General features: G+C 40.5%; 1 protein-coding gene and 1 non-coding gene across 5 annotated transcripts in view; both read left to right on the top strand.

Moving 5' to 3' along the window:
- The window catches only part of DNM3 (dynamin 3), a 556,874-nt gene that overhangs the window by 521,404 nt on the left and 19,924 nt on the right, over positions 1-15,546 (top strand). For all 4 annotated transcript variants that reach the window (XM_024739835.1, XM_024739837.1, XM_024739836.1 and 1 more), the window contains 2 exons: positions 3,731-3,957; positions 5,323-5,559. In XM_024739835.1, coding sequence (XP_024595603.1) covers positions 3,731-3,957; positions 5,323-5,559 — 464 coding nt within the window. The remainder of the gene's footprint in view (positions 1-3,730; positions 3,958-5,322; positions 5,560-15,546) is intronic.
- On the top strand, positions 4,088-4,222 carry LOC112396216 (small nucleolar RNA SNORA18). The gene has a single exon (XR_003002527.1). It is a non-coding gene; the product is annotated as a small nucleolar RNA SNORA18 (small nucleolar RNA).

Here is a 15,546-nt window from a genome sequence, read left to right as displayed (position 1 = left end):
TCTACCCAAGTCCCTCTCTAAAACTAAACAAAATTAAACATCTCAATTAAATTTTTATGTGCGTATTCACGTGAATGAGAGTTATCACTGTCCCATTCTGTAGTTCCTCCTGTCTCAAAACAGAGATTTTAAGGAAATGGTCTCCTTAGTAAACTGAATTGTATGAAAACTCTATAAATGCCTCTCCTATTTGTGAAGGCTTTAAAATGGTTGTAGTAATAAAGACAAAGAAAGTTACAGATCCAAAAATACTGCAGGTTGCTAGAGAAGGGTTAAAGTAAGAAAGAGAGGAAAACATGTGGAACGTTTTTAATGACCTCACATTCCTTTACACTGAGCAGAACGACATGGTGCAGTAATGCCTGTTTATCTAGCCTGTAGAGTTTGAACTGGAATGAGGTTTTGTGTGTGAGAATTTTTTGGTGAACCACACAAAGATGTATAGGTTATAAGGTGTTATAATTAAAGGCATAAATATTATTTCAAATCTCACATCCAAGTATAATTAGTTTATGTCATGTTCTGTGAGGTATTTTCTAAATGCTATCATGTAAAAGAGATCCACTTGCCCTCCAATTGTGCAGAATCCTTGGTTTAAATATTTGTACCATTGACATACAAACTGCTCAGAAAGTCCCTGAAGTGTCTGGAAACTCCCCGAAGTCCCCCACCTTTGTTCCAGTTGTAGCATTAGAAAGTGAGGCTAGCAGGAGGAGAAGAGTCTTTCTAGAAGTTTTCTTAAGTGCAAAATAAAACGTTAACTTATGCTTTATGTTGAACTATGTCACTTGATGCCAGCACTGTTGCACTAACTTCCTACCCCTTCATACCTAACGCCAAGTTAGACTATATACTGTAAAAAGAACAGCTTTTGTTGATGGAGCACTGACTAAATGCTGGGCATCATGCTAGGCAATTTATATTCACACTTTCACTGAATCCTTGTACCAACTCTTTTTTTTTTTTTCCCTTCCACCAGCTCTTGAGGCAGCTCCTACCTTTAACCTCATTTTACAGATCAGGAATCTGAAACTCAAAGAGGTTAAATTATTTGTCCAAGAACAATAAGTGTTAGAGCTAGGAGTCCAATTCAGAGCTGTCTGATTCCAAAGAATATGCCCTTAACCACTGTGCTATATTGCCATTTTCTCTCATGCTAAAATTATTCATATTATTTCAGAACATTGCCAAATCTGTTGGATAGTAGGCAACTATCCAACTATCCATCTATGTTACAGTTTTAGTGTGTAACATTTTGATGTGGAAGAGTTGATTCAAGGCAGATCTTTGATCAAAATGCTGAAGCAGGCTCTTACTATTTTATTTTGTGGTTTGTTTGACAGTTGCTTCTTAATTCAGATCTGCTTTAAATCTATTCTTGGAAGAATCTTCTTTTAAATTGTGTTTAATAGATTCTAAGTGATACTCCAGGAAGATGTAAAGCTTCAAAAGAGCTTAACCCAACTGATGGTCAATGCCAGGAAACTTGTCTGGTTTTGAGTTTGGAGTTGCATCATCTCTCCAAGTGGATACACACACCTCACAGTGGAAGATTTGTGCAAGCGTGCATGACTCCTTGGGTACCTGCAAGTGTGTCTGGCAGTAAATAAGTCTTCAAGGAGGGGAATGAAATATTTCTTAAGCCAAATTTACTATCTTCTCTAAATCTGACTTTCTTTGACTTCCCTTCACCCAAACCTCAATGCTTGAGGTGTCTTTGTTCCTTTCTTTTTTGCCCTTCACATCCAAACAGCACCAAGTCCTGTTGGTTTTTCCTTTATAATGGCATTTATATCTGCCCATATTTTCTATGCCACTTACTAAATTAAACCCTTATCATCTCATAAATGATCAGCAATGGCCTTCCAACAGATTTATCTCTACTACCACACTTGCAAATTATTTTCCAATCACAGCCAGATTGATTTTCCTAAAACTCTCTTTTATTATTTCGCTTACTTGTTTTAAAAGCCTTCCATGGCTTCCCATTGCCAAGTGGATAAAGTTCAAGCACTTTTCCTTGACATTCAAGGCCTTGACACCTGGCCCAGGGTTATCTGGCCAAATTTACCTTCCACAGCTATCACACATAAACCTTCCCTTCCGCCAGACAGTTGCCCAAATACATCTTGCGTATTAGATTGCTTCCACATTTAAATCACTCCTGGTTTACAGAATATGTGCAGAGAACACTTTTTATTTCACCACAACAAAGCTGTGATTTAGCTGAATTTTCGGATTAGTAGAATTATCTACATGGTTTGATACCTTTAAAAAATAGTGAAGCTATGTGTTTCAGAGTCTTGTCATCTCTGAGTTACAAATGTAACTACAACCCAGGAATTTTGAGCATCTGACAGGTGTTCTGTTGTCTGCTTGAATTAGTAACAATTAAATATACTGGACTTTGGCCTTTCTTAGAGCCAGTGACTCTAGATAAGCACGAGCTTTCTCATTTAACAGAGAAACTGAAAAATCCAAGTTGCTTTATTTTTCTAGGCTTAAGTTAATTGTCATACATGTGCCCCACACTAAATAATGATGCTTAAACATAAATTATCTTTTCTAAGCACTCACAGTGAGGCAAGGGGGTTAATGGAAAGAGCACTGGACTTCAAGTCAGAAGACTTGGGGTTCAACTTAATGTTGTGTGACTTTGGGCAAGTTACTTAAACTCTCTGAAGTCCATTCAGTTCCTTCATCTGTAAAATTGGGATAATAATACACATTTCATAAGTATGCAGTGAGAATTTAAATCAGATAACTTGTAAAGGCACATTGCATTTCATTGATTCTCACATTCACTTTTTTCACATTTAACATTTCTAACATGAAGATGCATGTTACACTCAATGACATCTTGGCATTCTGTTGTAGTTTAGTTGATGGTGTTTTTTCTTTCTTAGTGGCACGTAAAAGACTGGTGTGTCTTAAAGTCAGTGGTGTCTTAGACTTGATGAAATATAATGATTGGTTCTCTCTCCCTCAGGGCTACACAATATATGCATCCTCTCCATTCTCATCCTGCCACAAAATGCCCCTCCCCTAAGACTCATACGAAGTTTTCTTATTTTAGTTTGTTTTCATATATCTGTTAACTGTGGAACCTTATGTCAGTCCTCATCACTGTTAAGCTCTAGAAAGCAGAGAATATATCACTTTTTCTTTGTAAATCAACTTGCATAATTATATACGATTCTGTATTTAATAAATACTCACTTATTGGTGCTAATTCCACTTTTGAAACAACACTGAAACCTGGGGTCTTAATAGTATTCCAGTGATTTTGGTAAAAGCTAGGTAAAGGGCTAGGAATACCAAGGAAGGAATAACTTGTGTTATTACACAGGTTTCTGTGTGTCATTGTTTCCTGTTGAAAATACCACTGCTTACCTCCTGGTACCTTCCCTTGTCTATATATAAGCCAAGCAGCCTCAGATAACATTGCAGAAATGCTTGTACAGCCAACAGGCCCTGTTCTGGCGATGGTGAGGTTTGGCCCTCTTTTCAACTAATCTATGTTTTTCTTTACTGTCAACAGCCATAAAACTGAGAGGAAAACTATTATTGGCATTGGGAGGATAATGAAGAAAATAAGCATAAATAGATGCACAATGCATCCCTTTTCCCAGAGTGGACTTTTGTGGCCTTTGTCCACAGGCTATGAACCAGTTTATCATTCAGTCACTCATTCATTCCCATTTTTTACTTTTCTGTGGTGACCTGGCAGGTTAAAGATTTCATAAATTCTGAGCTCCTAGCACAGTTATATTCTTCAGAGGACCAAAATACTCTGATGGAGGAATCTGCGGAACAGGCTCAGCGCAGGGATGAGATGCTTCGAATGTACCAAGCCCTTAAAGAAGCCCTCGTGGTCATCGGTGACATCAACACATCCACGACGTTCACGCCCGCACCGCCGCCAGTGGACGACTCCTGGATCCAGCATTCCCGCAGGTAGGAAGATGGCTCCACATCACCAGAGGCCTCCCAGCTTGTCCAGTGTCATTTTCTGAATGTGCTTCCCTAAACCAGTATGAACCTAAAGAAAAAAGAGGAAAAAAGATATTTAAGTCCAGGAGCGAGAGAGAAGGTCAGATGATCCCAACCGCTTTCAAAATCAAGCACAAAATCGTTGGAAACGCCTCATAGATTAACTGTGTGGTTGCCTTTACTTATAGAACTACTTGTTAGATCTGTGGGAAAGAACTACAAGACAGAGCTGCCAAGTAAACTATGAAAAACCTAACAAACTTTTTATCTTAGGTATTGGCATATCCCAATGATCTGTACTGTTCTAGGGTGTGATGGCTTAGGAGTGAATATGATTTGAACCTAGTACATTTTTAGAGTGTGTCAAATTCAGAACCGGGCAGATCCATCTCCTGACCCTAAACATGGTCCTAAAGTAAATCGCTTGAGGAAATTGGATCCTAAAGATTACAGGTGGGGAATTTTGAAGTGTGTCCATATTTCATTGGAGATCAAAGAAGCCTAACTAAAAGAATTGTGGGCTGACTTACATGATAACTTCTTTTTTTTTTTTTTTTTTTTTTTTTTTTTGCTGTACGCGGGCCTCTCACTGCTGTGGCCTCTCCCTCTGCGGAGCACAGGGTCCGGACGCGCAGGCTCAGCGGCCATGGCTCACGGGCCCAGCCGCTCCGCGGCACGCGGGATCCCCCCAGACCGGGGCACGAACCCGCGTCCCCTGCATCGGCAGGCGGACCCCCAACCACTGCGCCACCAGGGAAGCCCGATAACTTCTTTTTGAAAGGGCTGTTTTATCTTGAAGATTATGAGTTTGGAGGAACTAAGGTGATTGGCAGTGGAAAGAATCAGAACATGTGAAATTCCTTAAAAATTTATTGACTTAAATAACTGTGTTACACATAATTTAAAAAAAACTTTACACTTAAAAAAAAATCAAGCACAATATATCCTTACATTGGAACGTTATACAGCCATTAAAAAGAGTAAGTTCTTTAAGTAGTGGAATGAAAACACAGGCCAGTTAATGTGAAGCTTAAAAAAAAAAGTTAAGTTGTAGAACATTGTGTACAAAAAAAGCAATGTATGATATTGTAAAATGTAGTTAAAAAGGATACCCGGGAAAAGATGTTGGTTGTCTCCACAGAGCAAGGGGGGAGAGGAGGGAAACCTTCTTTTCACTATTTACCCTTCTATTACCGTTTAACATCCCTAACACGTGTCTGAGTTAGTCAGAAAATACTTTTTAAAAAGCAGTCAGTTATAAAATATTTTTTAAGGATGAATTCCAACGGAGAGGAGGATGGGCAAACTGCTGTCGGTCTCTGCCCCCAGGTCCCCGCCTCCAAGCCCCACCACCCAGCGGAGACCAACGCTGAGCGCGCCCCTCCCGCGGCCCACGTCCGGCCGCGGGCCCGCACCCGCCATCCCCTCCCCGGGACCCCACTCGGCAGCGCCTCCAGTGCCCTTCCGGCCTGGCCCATTGCCTCCTTTCCCCAACAGCAGCGACTCGTTCGGGGCGCCTCCACAGGTTCCGTCTCGGCCCACCAGGGCTCCTCCGAGCGTCCCAAGGTGAGTGTTCTGCGCGAGACCGAAAGCAGGGCCATGCTCATCGGTTCTCTTCTCATAGCCTGACAGACAAAATTGATTTGGAAAAGAAAATGGTAAAGATACTGTGATACACGTTTTCAGCTTTCCCTCCGGGAGGGGGATCGTGGGAAGATTGCTGAGCCTGTGACACCATTTAGAAACCAGTATATGGCCTAAACCTCTCCTTTCTCAACTGGCACAAACTAAATGGGACCAAAGAAACCTGGGTCCAGATGAATGACGATTTGGCAGCTGGTTGTAGAATTTGACGGAGACCTTTGAAATGAAAGAGTCGTGGCTGGGTTGCTGCAAGCTGTGTGCTCCCTAGGTCACAAGAGCATCACCAGCTAAGGCCTGGCCTTCTCTATTACCAGAGGAATTCTAGAAAACCACTGACTTCAAGGAATATTATCCATCTGCCCTCTGAACTTTGACCCTTAAACCCAATATTATTAACTTTAATGTAGGCTGAGTAAAAATCTGGCTGGTTAATCTGATTGTTTTTTAAAAAGCTATGCATAGAAATTTTAATACATATAATTGCTGTGTGCAGTCACTGATCACATATAAGATAGAACATTGTACATTTGAATAATACATTTGGCATTTGTAAGCAGATTGTCAGGCTTAACTGTGAAACAGAATAGCTAATAAATAAGTAGAACTTGAAATATGTATACATATAGTTGAAGCTATATTCTAACCTTCATACATTTATGGTCAATATACTAATTAGAGATTTTGAAAATAGAGGGAATTAGGGTTTTTTCCCTCAACATCAGAAATCTAAAACTGAAAGAAAATAGCCCATACAGAAAGTTAGTTTTTTAGAAGTTCAATTCAGAGGGTTAAAATATTTGTATACTCCATGAAGAAAAACCTTACTATGCAGGTACCATAAAAAGAGAAGTGAGTTCTGCCCACCCATGAAGCCTGAGTCACCTCACCCTCTGATTTCAGTACTTACATTTATTTTGATCTTCAGGCTGTTGGGTATAATGAAGAGAAGAAGGGGCATCTTAACCCACTAAACAAAGGGAAGTGTAGGGGGAATAGAAGGAGATGTGCAATCAGAAGACCTGGTTTGCCACAGGCCTTGGGCCACTCATTTAACTGAGCCAGGAGTTCCTCATCTATGAAATAAAGATATAACAAGGATGTGGCCCAAATCATATGAGACAAGGTATTTGAAAGAGTCTCACAAACTGTAAAGCACTGTGGTTGTTACTGCCATCATGATTTTGGTCCCCATCAAAGAGGATATATGTACTCTCAAACCTATGTATTTTTTTTTTTCTAACCTCAATAGGTTTGGCTTATAATTTATTTGGAACTGAGCTGAATTTCTGGTAATAATAGTAACAACAGGTAGTATTTATTGAGCTCTCAATGTATGCTAGGCACTGTCCTAAGAGCTTTGCAGGTACATTTTTGTTTAATGCTCACAACAACCCCATGAGATAGGTTATTATCTATTTTACAGACGAGGCACAGAGGTTAAGCAACTTGCCCAAGGCTGCTCAGCCAGGCCTGAATCGAGCTGGGCTTTAATCCCAAGCAGTCTCCTAACCATGTCGGGGTTTCTCCACCTCAACACTACTGACATTTTTGTTGTGGACATTGTGCTATGCGTTTTAGGATGTTCAGCAGCATCCTGGCATCTACCTAGTGGATGTCGGCTGCACTCCCTCAGTTGTGACCACTAAGAATGTCTCCAGACATTGCCACTGGGGGCTGGGAGAGAGGCGGGGGGGGGGGGGGGGGGGATGCGGGGAGAGGTTAGGGTTAGGGTTGAGAAGGCTTGAGGACCCCCTCCTGGAGAACCACTGCACTGCAGTATTCAAAAGACTGTCCCTTCCATGTAAACAAGCATAAAGGTCAGCATTGAGCCTCACCACACACAGGATTAAATTATTGTTTTAGGAAACTTAAAACTGACTGGGAAAGGGTCTGCAGTTGTGCCAAGAAGGTGTGGAGGCCATTGGTGGGGCGGGGTGGGGGGTTGTTAAGCGTGGGAAGACGGGAGTCCCATACAGGAGCCTTAAAGTGGGCTATTTTGTCTGTTTAGCTATAAGAAGGAACTAGAGCAACCTGGTGGCGCCTGTCTTCGAGAATGAAAGTGCATGTCTTTGCCTGCTCGCTTGGCTGCTTTACCTCTGGGTTTCAGATAAGCTGGCTTGCCAATACCCTTTAGAGATAACTGTTGAATGCTAAATTGATTTGTTAAGCCAGGTGGAGTCGCCCTTGGTATTTCCCAGCTCACACACACACAAGGTAGGCAGCAGGAATCGGGCTCTGGAGCCTCTGCTGGAGAAGGGAAACTGCCAGGTTTCAGGCACCTGCTTTGGGGAATTTATAGGACAACAGCGTGTTATTCAAAATTTCTGGAGTATTCTCAGGTTAGAGCCAGACTTAACTTGATCTGACCTTGCAAAGAGTCTCAAAAGTAAAACAGAAATGAGGGTTCATAGTAAAAGAGGAAAACCGGTGGTTTTTGCTGAGCCTTCCAGTTTCAGCGCCAGTTCAGCGCACTGGGAGGGAAATCCTTGGGGGGACGAGGGGGGGGTCACCTGAGAGAGAGCAAGAAAGACTTTGTTAGGATCCTTATGCCTATTAAAATTTAGCTTTAGATGGAGAATTCTGACCACGTAAAGTCTGTTTTTAATAAAAGCCAGGGCAGGAATCCTACCAAATGCAAGCCAGAAATAGGGTTTAAGATTTCAAAAAAAGAAAGAGAGAAAAGGAAAGAGAGACAAAGATAGAAAGAAAGAAAGAAAAAGTTGAGGGAAGCTCTTGTTGAAACTTCACCTTGTTCTATTTATTTATATACTCTCTTTTCCCTCCATGACTTGCCTCCATTTTCTCTATTAAAAACTAAAATAACTCGAAATGCCATTATCCGTCATCTCCAGAAAAACAACCCTTAGGTTTCCGAGAAGGAAGTTTAATTTTTTCTCCAGTTTTTTGCTTTCTTAAAGGCACTTTCTCCCCTTTTATCTGAAACCAGAAACTCATAACGTGACAAGACAGCATAAGCAGTGTCCTGCCGGCTCCCTGCTGGGCTTTAATATTACAAAGGCAAAAACTGAACTTTTAGAGGCAAAAGATTCTGCCACTCAGCGTGTGCCTGTGCACAGTTTTCTTCTGGATAATTTGTGATTTCATTAGCAAGTTGTGATCTTCACTTTTAAGAGCGTAGATTTATCGTAACCCTATTCAGATGTAGTGAAAGCACCTGCAATTGTACAGAAACCATGAGTGTTCTGCTTTTAAAAAAAAAAATGATGATTTTTCTATCTTTCCATTCCAATGTAAAGGACGAGGAAGGAGAGAGGCTGGTGGAGTGGTTTTTGGCCCAGTTTTTCTCAGCTGCTCAAGCTGCTCTGGTTTATGTGCACGGAGATTTTCAGTGAGGGCTAGAAATATTGCAAACTACATGCCTGTTTTAATTAACTCCTCCTGAACTAGGGGAGCATCTCTATCCCAAAGAGCCTCACCAGCATGTATGCTTCTGCCACTAGAAAGTTAACTACGCAAATCTGATTTGTGGGACATTCTCTGTTGCCCGAATGTTTGGTGTGTCCCCTCCCCTCTCACCTCTATCAACTTCTCTGAAGCGGCTGAAACCCAGTTGGAAAATCCCAGCTAGTCGTGTCCTTGTTGAGCAACATGATCTTAAACAGACATCAGTACCTCTTTAGGGGCCCTATTCTCTTACTTGAAGATCCTAATCTTCACCAAACACTAACTTTAGGGCTGATGTAGCTATTTTCGGTTACAGCTTCTTAAAATTAGCTAATTGGGAATCACAGCCTTTGACATTAACAGAACAAATTAACTGAATCAGAGTGTGTTTTTCCTGGCAACAGCCGACTCTGGCATTATTTCACTCATTTGTCTTCTCCCCTTTCCTTGGACTAGGCTATTTTGCGACGGTCAAAAGGGGATAAGGGTAGGAGGAAGGGTCTCTATCCAAGGAAAAGCAAACTTCATTTACCTCATCACCCAGTCTTCTATTTAAAAAAAAATTTTTTTTTGAAAAATAGAAGTCCTTTCTTTTAACCACCCCTGTCACCGAGTCTGATGGTGTCTTTTAAAAATGACAAAAGTGAATCAGAGGAAAGGACTTAGCTTTTTACTCCAGCTCATTCACATGACAGAAACACAGCATGGAAACCAAGAAATGCTCCACAGAAAGACTCTCTGGTGAGGCCCATGGTGAAACTGGGGTCCCTGCACTGCAGAGACAGCCCTGGAATAGCATCAAGATTATCCCAGGGCCTCCCACTTATGCTCCTTCCATGACTTAACAAAGTTTCCCTGACTTTACATGCACACTTTGAGAGTGTCATCACAGCCCCACATTCTCAGTAATTTACTACTCAACCAACCATGGCAAAAGGTACATCAGTTTCTCTACATGAAGAGACAATCCATGCACTCATGTTCTTTTTTTTTACAGAGGTAAAAGCCATTTGGTTCTCTACAGTTTAGCTTAATCTGGTTTTAAATGTTTGACCCTGATGCTCTTCTGTACCATATCTCTTTTACGTATTTTATATGTTGATTTAATTGACAGTTAACACAGAATCCCTTTCACCTAGAGATAAGGTCTCCCTGTTTTGTTTTCAGCCAGTCCCCTGAATTTTGAGTAAGAGCAAACCCATGATTCTTATGAGTGTGTCTTTGCATCCCTAACATCAAGGTTTGGTGCCATGAAGGACGAAGCTGCCGAGCCTTGAAGTTGTGGGCTCAGGGTTCACGGACAGTTAAGCGACTTGTGGGACTAGCCTGTCTGACTCCCCAGCAGTCATGTACTGGAAACACCCTGACTTACTTCCTCCTCAACAGCCCTCTAAGAGTACGACTTCTTTTAGCAGCTGAGTGTCTTTGGACAAGTGATGAATTCATCTTGTGATTTCTGATTTCAGCCATGAGCTTTCTATTTTCCTCGACATCCTTCTCCTTTAAAGAACAAACAAATAAAAATATGATTAGGTGTTCTGATTTTTCAGGGAACAGTTTTTATATTTAGCAACTGGATTTAAAAGTCAAGCAAGGATTTTTACAAAGTATAATTGCTGAGAATAGAAACAACTTTGAGGCGTTCTTTCTGACTCTTAGTATTTAAGGCATCTCATGAGGCTACTATGTAACAAAATTAGTTACAGAAATCCCAAATGTAATTAATAATTTGTTGCAGGTTTAACATGAGTTGTCACGATGCTTAACATATTGTAATGAAAATGGGAATTTGGCCACAAGCTGCTCACTAAAGAAAAGCGTCCAATTTAATCTGAGCCCCACAATTAGATATTTCATCAAAATCATTCAAATGCCACAGTGATTCTGGTTGTAACATAATAATTCACTGAAGTGAATCAATGGTTAATGTCAAAGGTTTTCATTCTTCAGGTCTTGGTTTCATTCTGGTTCAAGTGGAAGTAAAATTAGCCTGGTGGTTTCCTTCTTGGGTATAGCAAACTTGAGTCTACTTTACACAAACATCTGCGTCCCGCCACAGTCCAGAATGACTGGCAGTCTGTTTAGGCAAGGCCCAGGAATTTGGGAGCTTTGCAGATGTGTCAAGGTAGATTTCAGATTGCCTTTCAGTTTTCAATGTGCCCCTTATCTTACTTTTCCAAACTTCTGATGGTGCAGGAGGGTACAAGAAAACGGAGAATAAGAAAGGATCTGCATGAGGCAAAGTACAAACAGCAGAAATGCAGACAGGCAGCAGGGCAGTAAATATAACAATATAGCATATACCATACCAGCCCCGTGCTAACTGGCATTGAGTTAAGGGAACAACTGCTTCCATGTCCCACGACCAAGAATAGCAAATAGCTCTGTCATTGTTCTCGTTTGGCACTCTAAATTGCTAAGCTTCAACAGTGTAGGGAAAGCCTTTCTGAGTTTCAGGGTACCTAATCCTGCCCCTGGTTTCACCTGATTGAGGAAGACAGCCAAGAAGGGAGTCTGGCACAAGAGCCACTGACCAGTGAAAGACGCACAGCCAATAATTGTTATTCTTCCTGCAGCCACTCAGCAGCAAACTGTCACCAGTTGGAATCTGCTGAATGTTCCTATATATAAGTTGATGTCAGCTCGGAGAAAAGAATTCTACCCAGCGTAAGCAGACCCACAGTCTTGTAGACGCACACAAGCTAGTACTTCTGTTTCATCACTGCCCTCTTTTGTCTCCCTCGCTGTCAGAAAAGAATGATTTTACAGGGAAAATCTTCATTTTCAGGCAGTTGTGGTCAGATGGCATGTTTTTCAATGACTTGAGAGATTCATGGCACAACATGATCCATGGCTCTTTCACCTCTAAATTTTATATAAGCAGCAAACTCCAAGAATGAGCTGCTGGACGCCTCTTCCTCCCTCTGACTTATCAGCTACGAGGAGAAATTAGAAGTGAAATTTAGCTTACTGGAGCTGCTTTAGCCGATAGCCAGGAAATTAAACATGAAAATGTAAATGCTGCATCTTTCTCTCAGAATGTGCTTTACATGCCTCCCTCCAGCAGAATGAGAAAGGAGTTGAGGATTTAACTGAGGGTTTGACGGCTTTTGTCTGCTTGTCATAACTTTACTGCTGCTTAAACATAGGATTTTTAAATGCCCAACGTTAAAACCTTTAGCTTACTCTAGCCAACATATTGTAACCATTGTCTAGGGGAACCTCTGAATCTAAACACGTATTTACACCCTTTAGTTGCCAAATGAAATCCACCTGGCTTACCCAATGCTGTTTCCCAAAGAATATTGCACTTTTGGTCTGGTCAGTATTTTTAAATGCAGGGGACCGGGTGGTGGGGTTGGCGGGGTGTTGGAAATGCATTGGGTTTGCAAGAATCTGCATGTGTACTGATGCCACATTACCGGTATTTAGGTGAAGTTTAGATCGTATGGCAACTCTGACCAGAAATAGAATTCCTACAGAGGGCAAAGTCCAAAGCCACAAGGAACTGAGGCAGCCTCATCATGGCACAGTACTTCCTTTTCCTTCTGGCTACTTTCCAGGCGTCAGAGCCACACGATAGGCAAACCTGCAAATAACAAGTGCTCTAATTTCTGAAATTAGTTTTTAACCATTCCCATGAACACCAGGAAATGTCCACTCCTGTTTTCCAGTCAAAATTATCTGCTCACATGAATTCTAGAAAGAACACATTCCATCCAAGGATCAGGAAAAAAATCCTTAATCAAAATGGCAAATAGCAAAATTCTCAATCATTCATGGTCAATGACAAGGCCAGGCCTTCTTGATTTTAATTGCTCAGACACGTGGAGAATTCCAAATCTTTGTGACATCAGCATTTTCCCCCATTGGGATTAGTTTAAACACTGAAAAACAGGATAATACTGTTCTTGCTGCTATTATTGGGAACCCAGTAAATATGCAAGTTAATATAAAATTTAGAAATATGCTTCATCCCTTTCCTATTTTTTTTTTGTTTGTTTTGTTTTGTTTTTTGTAGAAAGGCTAATGAACCAACTGAGACAGAGAATCAGCTAAAGACTAGATAACCACCAACTAGATATACCACCACAAGTGAATCCCCAAGCTTCTATGGCAGTGTTGAAAACCAAGAGAAAGGAGACCTCAGGTGGCTTTGAATATGATTTGGAAAATAATCATATTTTACAATCAAATATGCCAGTTGCCTCCACCATGTAAACACTACCTGTATTAGGTTTCAGATTTTCATGATCAGCCTTATCTAAATTTCAGTGAATTTTGCATTCATCTAGAATGAGACCTTTTATGAGAGTAGAAGACAGGAAAGCCTTTTCAAAGGTATTTTGCAGCCCAAGAACCTAAAATGGAATTATTCCACTTGGGAATGGATAATTATGTAAGATATATTCTGTACCACGTGTATTTTTTTAACTTTGTATTAGGATTACTCTCAAAGCCAGTTTTAAAAGTGAATGAAGTTTTTCCCTCAAATAAATCTCCTCCTAGTCTCGTGTTCAAGGGTCTCCGCCAGAAAGTCTGCACACTGCTTTGCCTTTAGACCACCATTCATGGAGGAAAGCTATAAAAACTGAGGAAAACGCCTACTTATTTTTAAAACAACTAGAATTTCTTCTTGCTTCTTAGTAGTATTGGAAAATATTTTAATAACTAAAATAATAAAACTTCATGTGAGGCCAATTCTACATTAATTATTGCCTCTTGGGGTGGAAAATTAAGGAAACATTAGTAAATGTGTTAACTAGAGAAACCACTGCGCTAATTTCCCTGCACGTATCTGGGTCTCAGGTCACAATAAAATCCATACTGTACATAGCCCTTAAAAGAAAGCAAACTCACAGTTTTAGCTCTAACAATAGTAGTATCAGAATACTCAGGACTGAAATTAATGGACCATAAAAATCCCTGTGATTCATCAGTAGAATTTGATTAACCTACTTAAATGCTCTACAGTTCAGTTTAGGGATCTGTAATGAGGGTTGTTGATATGATTGCTTGATTTGTTTTAATATTTCAAACACTCTACCCCATTACCATCTTAATACTCGAAAACTAATGAGTATTTGAAAACTCATTTTAAAGCACCGTATCTTTGAATAAACATGTTGAAATCGTGTTTCTTGCTTTTGCTTAAAACTTTGGTGTGTGATTGATGCCACCTTGTAGATTTCCCTCTTTTTTTTAACTGTACTCGCCTCCTTCAACCCGGGACCTTTTCTATTTGATATATAGTGTTTATCCAGTCTTCTAGGTGTGTGAACAATACATGGGGCACTCATACCAATGACCATTGTTACTGTGTTGTTCCCTTCCCTGTAGAGCAAGAAGTCTCAGCAAAATATTCTTGACGGTCCCAAGGAATCTTTGCAATTTACAAATACTTTCACAGTCTCCGGAGACTCTTCAGGTTTCTGTCAAAATGATGTCATTTTTATCATTAGAGTTAACTTTTCTATTTTTGTCTATAGATTTCATACCACTTATTAAAGTGCATTTTGAGGTACAAAAATATGAAGCTAGAATAAGGAAGGTAGCACTGACCGTTGTCTCCAGTCCAGAAAGCAATGTTAAATCGGAAAGGCAAGGTTTTAGGACATTTCTTTTTACTGCATTCTCGTTGCACTCCTGCTTTGTACCCCAGTCCTTCTGATTCCCCTTGTCTGTCAGTTGGGCCCTACACCCAGTTATACAGGACAGTCTTCCTTTGGTTACTTCTGTCTGACACCTGCCTTCTAGCTGTGTTTGGCAGGCCAGCAGGATGAGGTAATAATCAGAAGAAAATGTTCTGGTTCTTTGGCCTCATCCATGTACAACATTATTCAAAACAGTTTTCTGTGAGTGAGAATAGAGTTGCTTTGAGGTCCCTTGGTCTAACATTCTGTGGTGGTGTGGAGGAACAAAACTGTAAACTTTTTTGATCCCTTCTAGAATAGTGGAAATATAAATTATACCTGCCTTTGTCCATCCTCTCAGTGATGTTTACAGACAGATATATGTAGAAATGAGAGCCTTTCATTTGTAAACATTCTGGCTTTACTCTCTCCAAGTCCAGCCATCTTCTTAAGCACAGCTCCCATGGTCGTTACAGTCGTGTTTTCCTAAAAGCATATTTTGTGAACTATTTCTCCAAGATGATGGCAGTTTTTGTAAGACAGATGCCTAAAAGACATATGGTTTTCATAGATTTTTCCGTCTAGACTAGCTTTATTTAGTGACTTTTGGTCTGAATTGGTCCAGTTAAATTTTCTGTAGGAGCTTGTATAAAATTTTTAAACGTGGGCATACCACTAAGGTGTAAAACAAAAAGTTTGACTTCTTGTTGGCGAGCGATTAAAAGGGATTGGTTGAAACTTTCCTTCAGGTTAAGTAATTCTGATCATACTGTACGCCCACTCGTCTATTCCTCTCCCACAACACTGTCCAAAATGGAAAGGCTTACCCTAAAAATCCGGTAACTGTTAAATTCATATACTTCTCACTGTT

Source organism: Neophocaena asiaeorientalis, unplaced genomic scaffold (assembly GCF_003031525.2).
Source record: "Neophocaena asiaeorientalis asiaeorientalis breed wild unplaced genomic scaffold, Neophocaena_asiaeorientalis_V1.1 scaffold589, whole genome shotgun sequence".
Taxonomy (NCBI): domain Eukaryota; kingdom Metazoa; phylum Chordata; class Mammalia; order Artiodactyla; family Phocoenidae; genus Neophocaena; species Neophocaena asiaeorientalis.
This window is presented reverse-complemented; position numbering and strand designations above follow the sequence as displayed.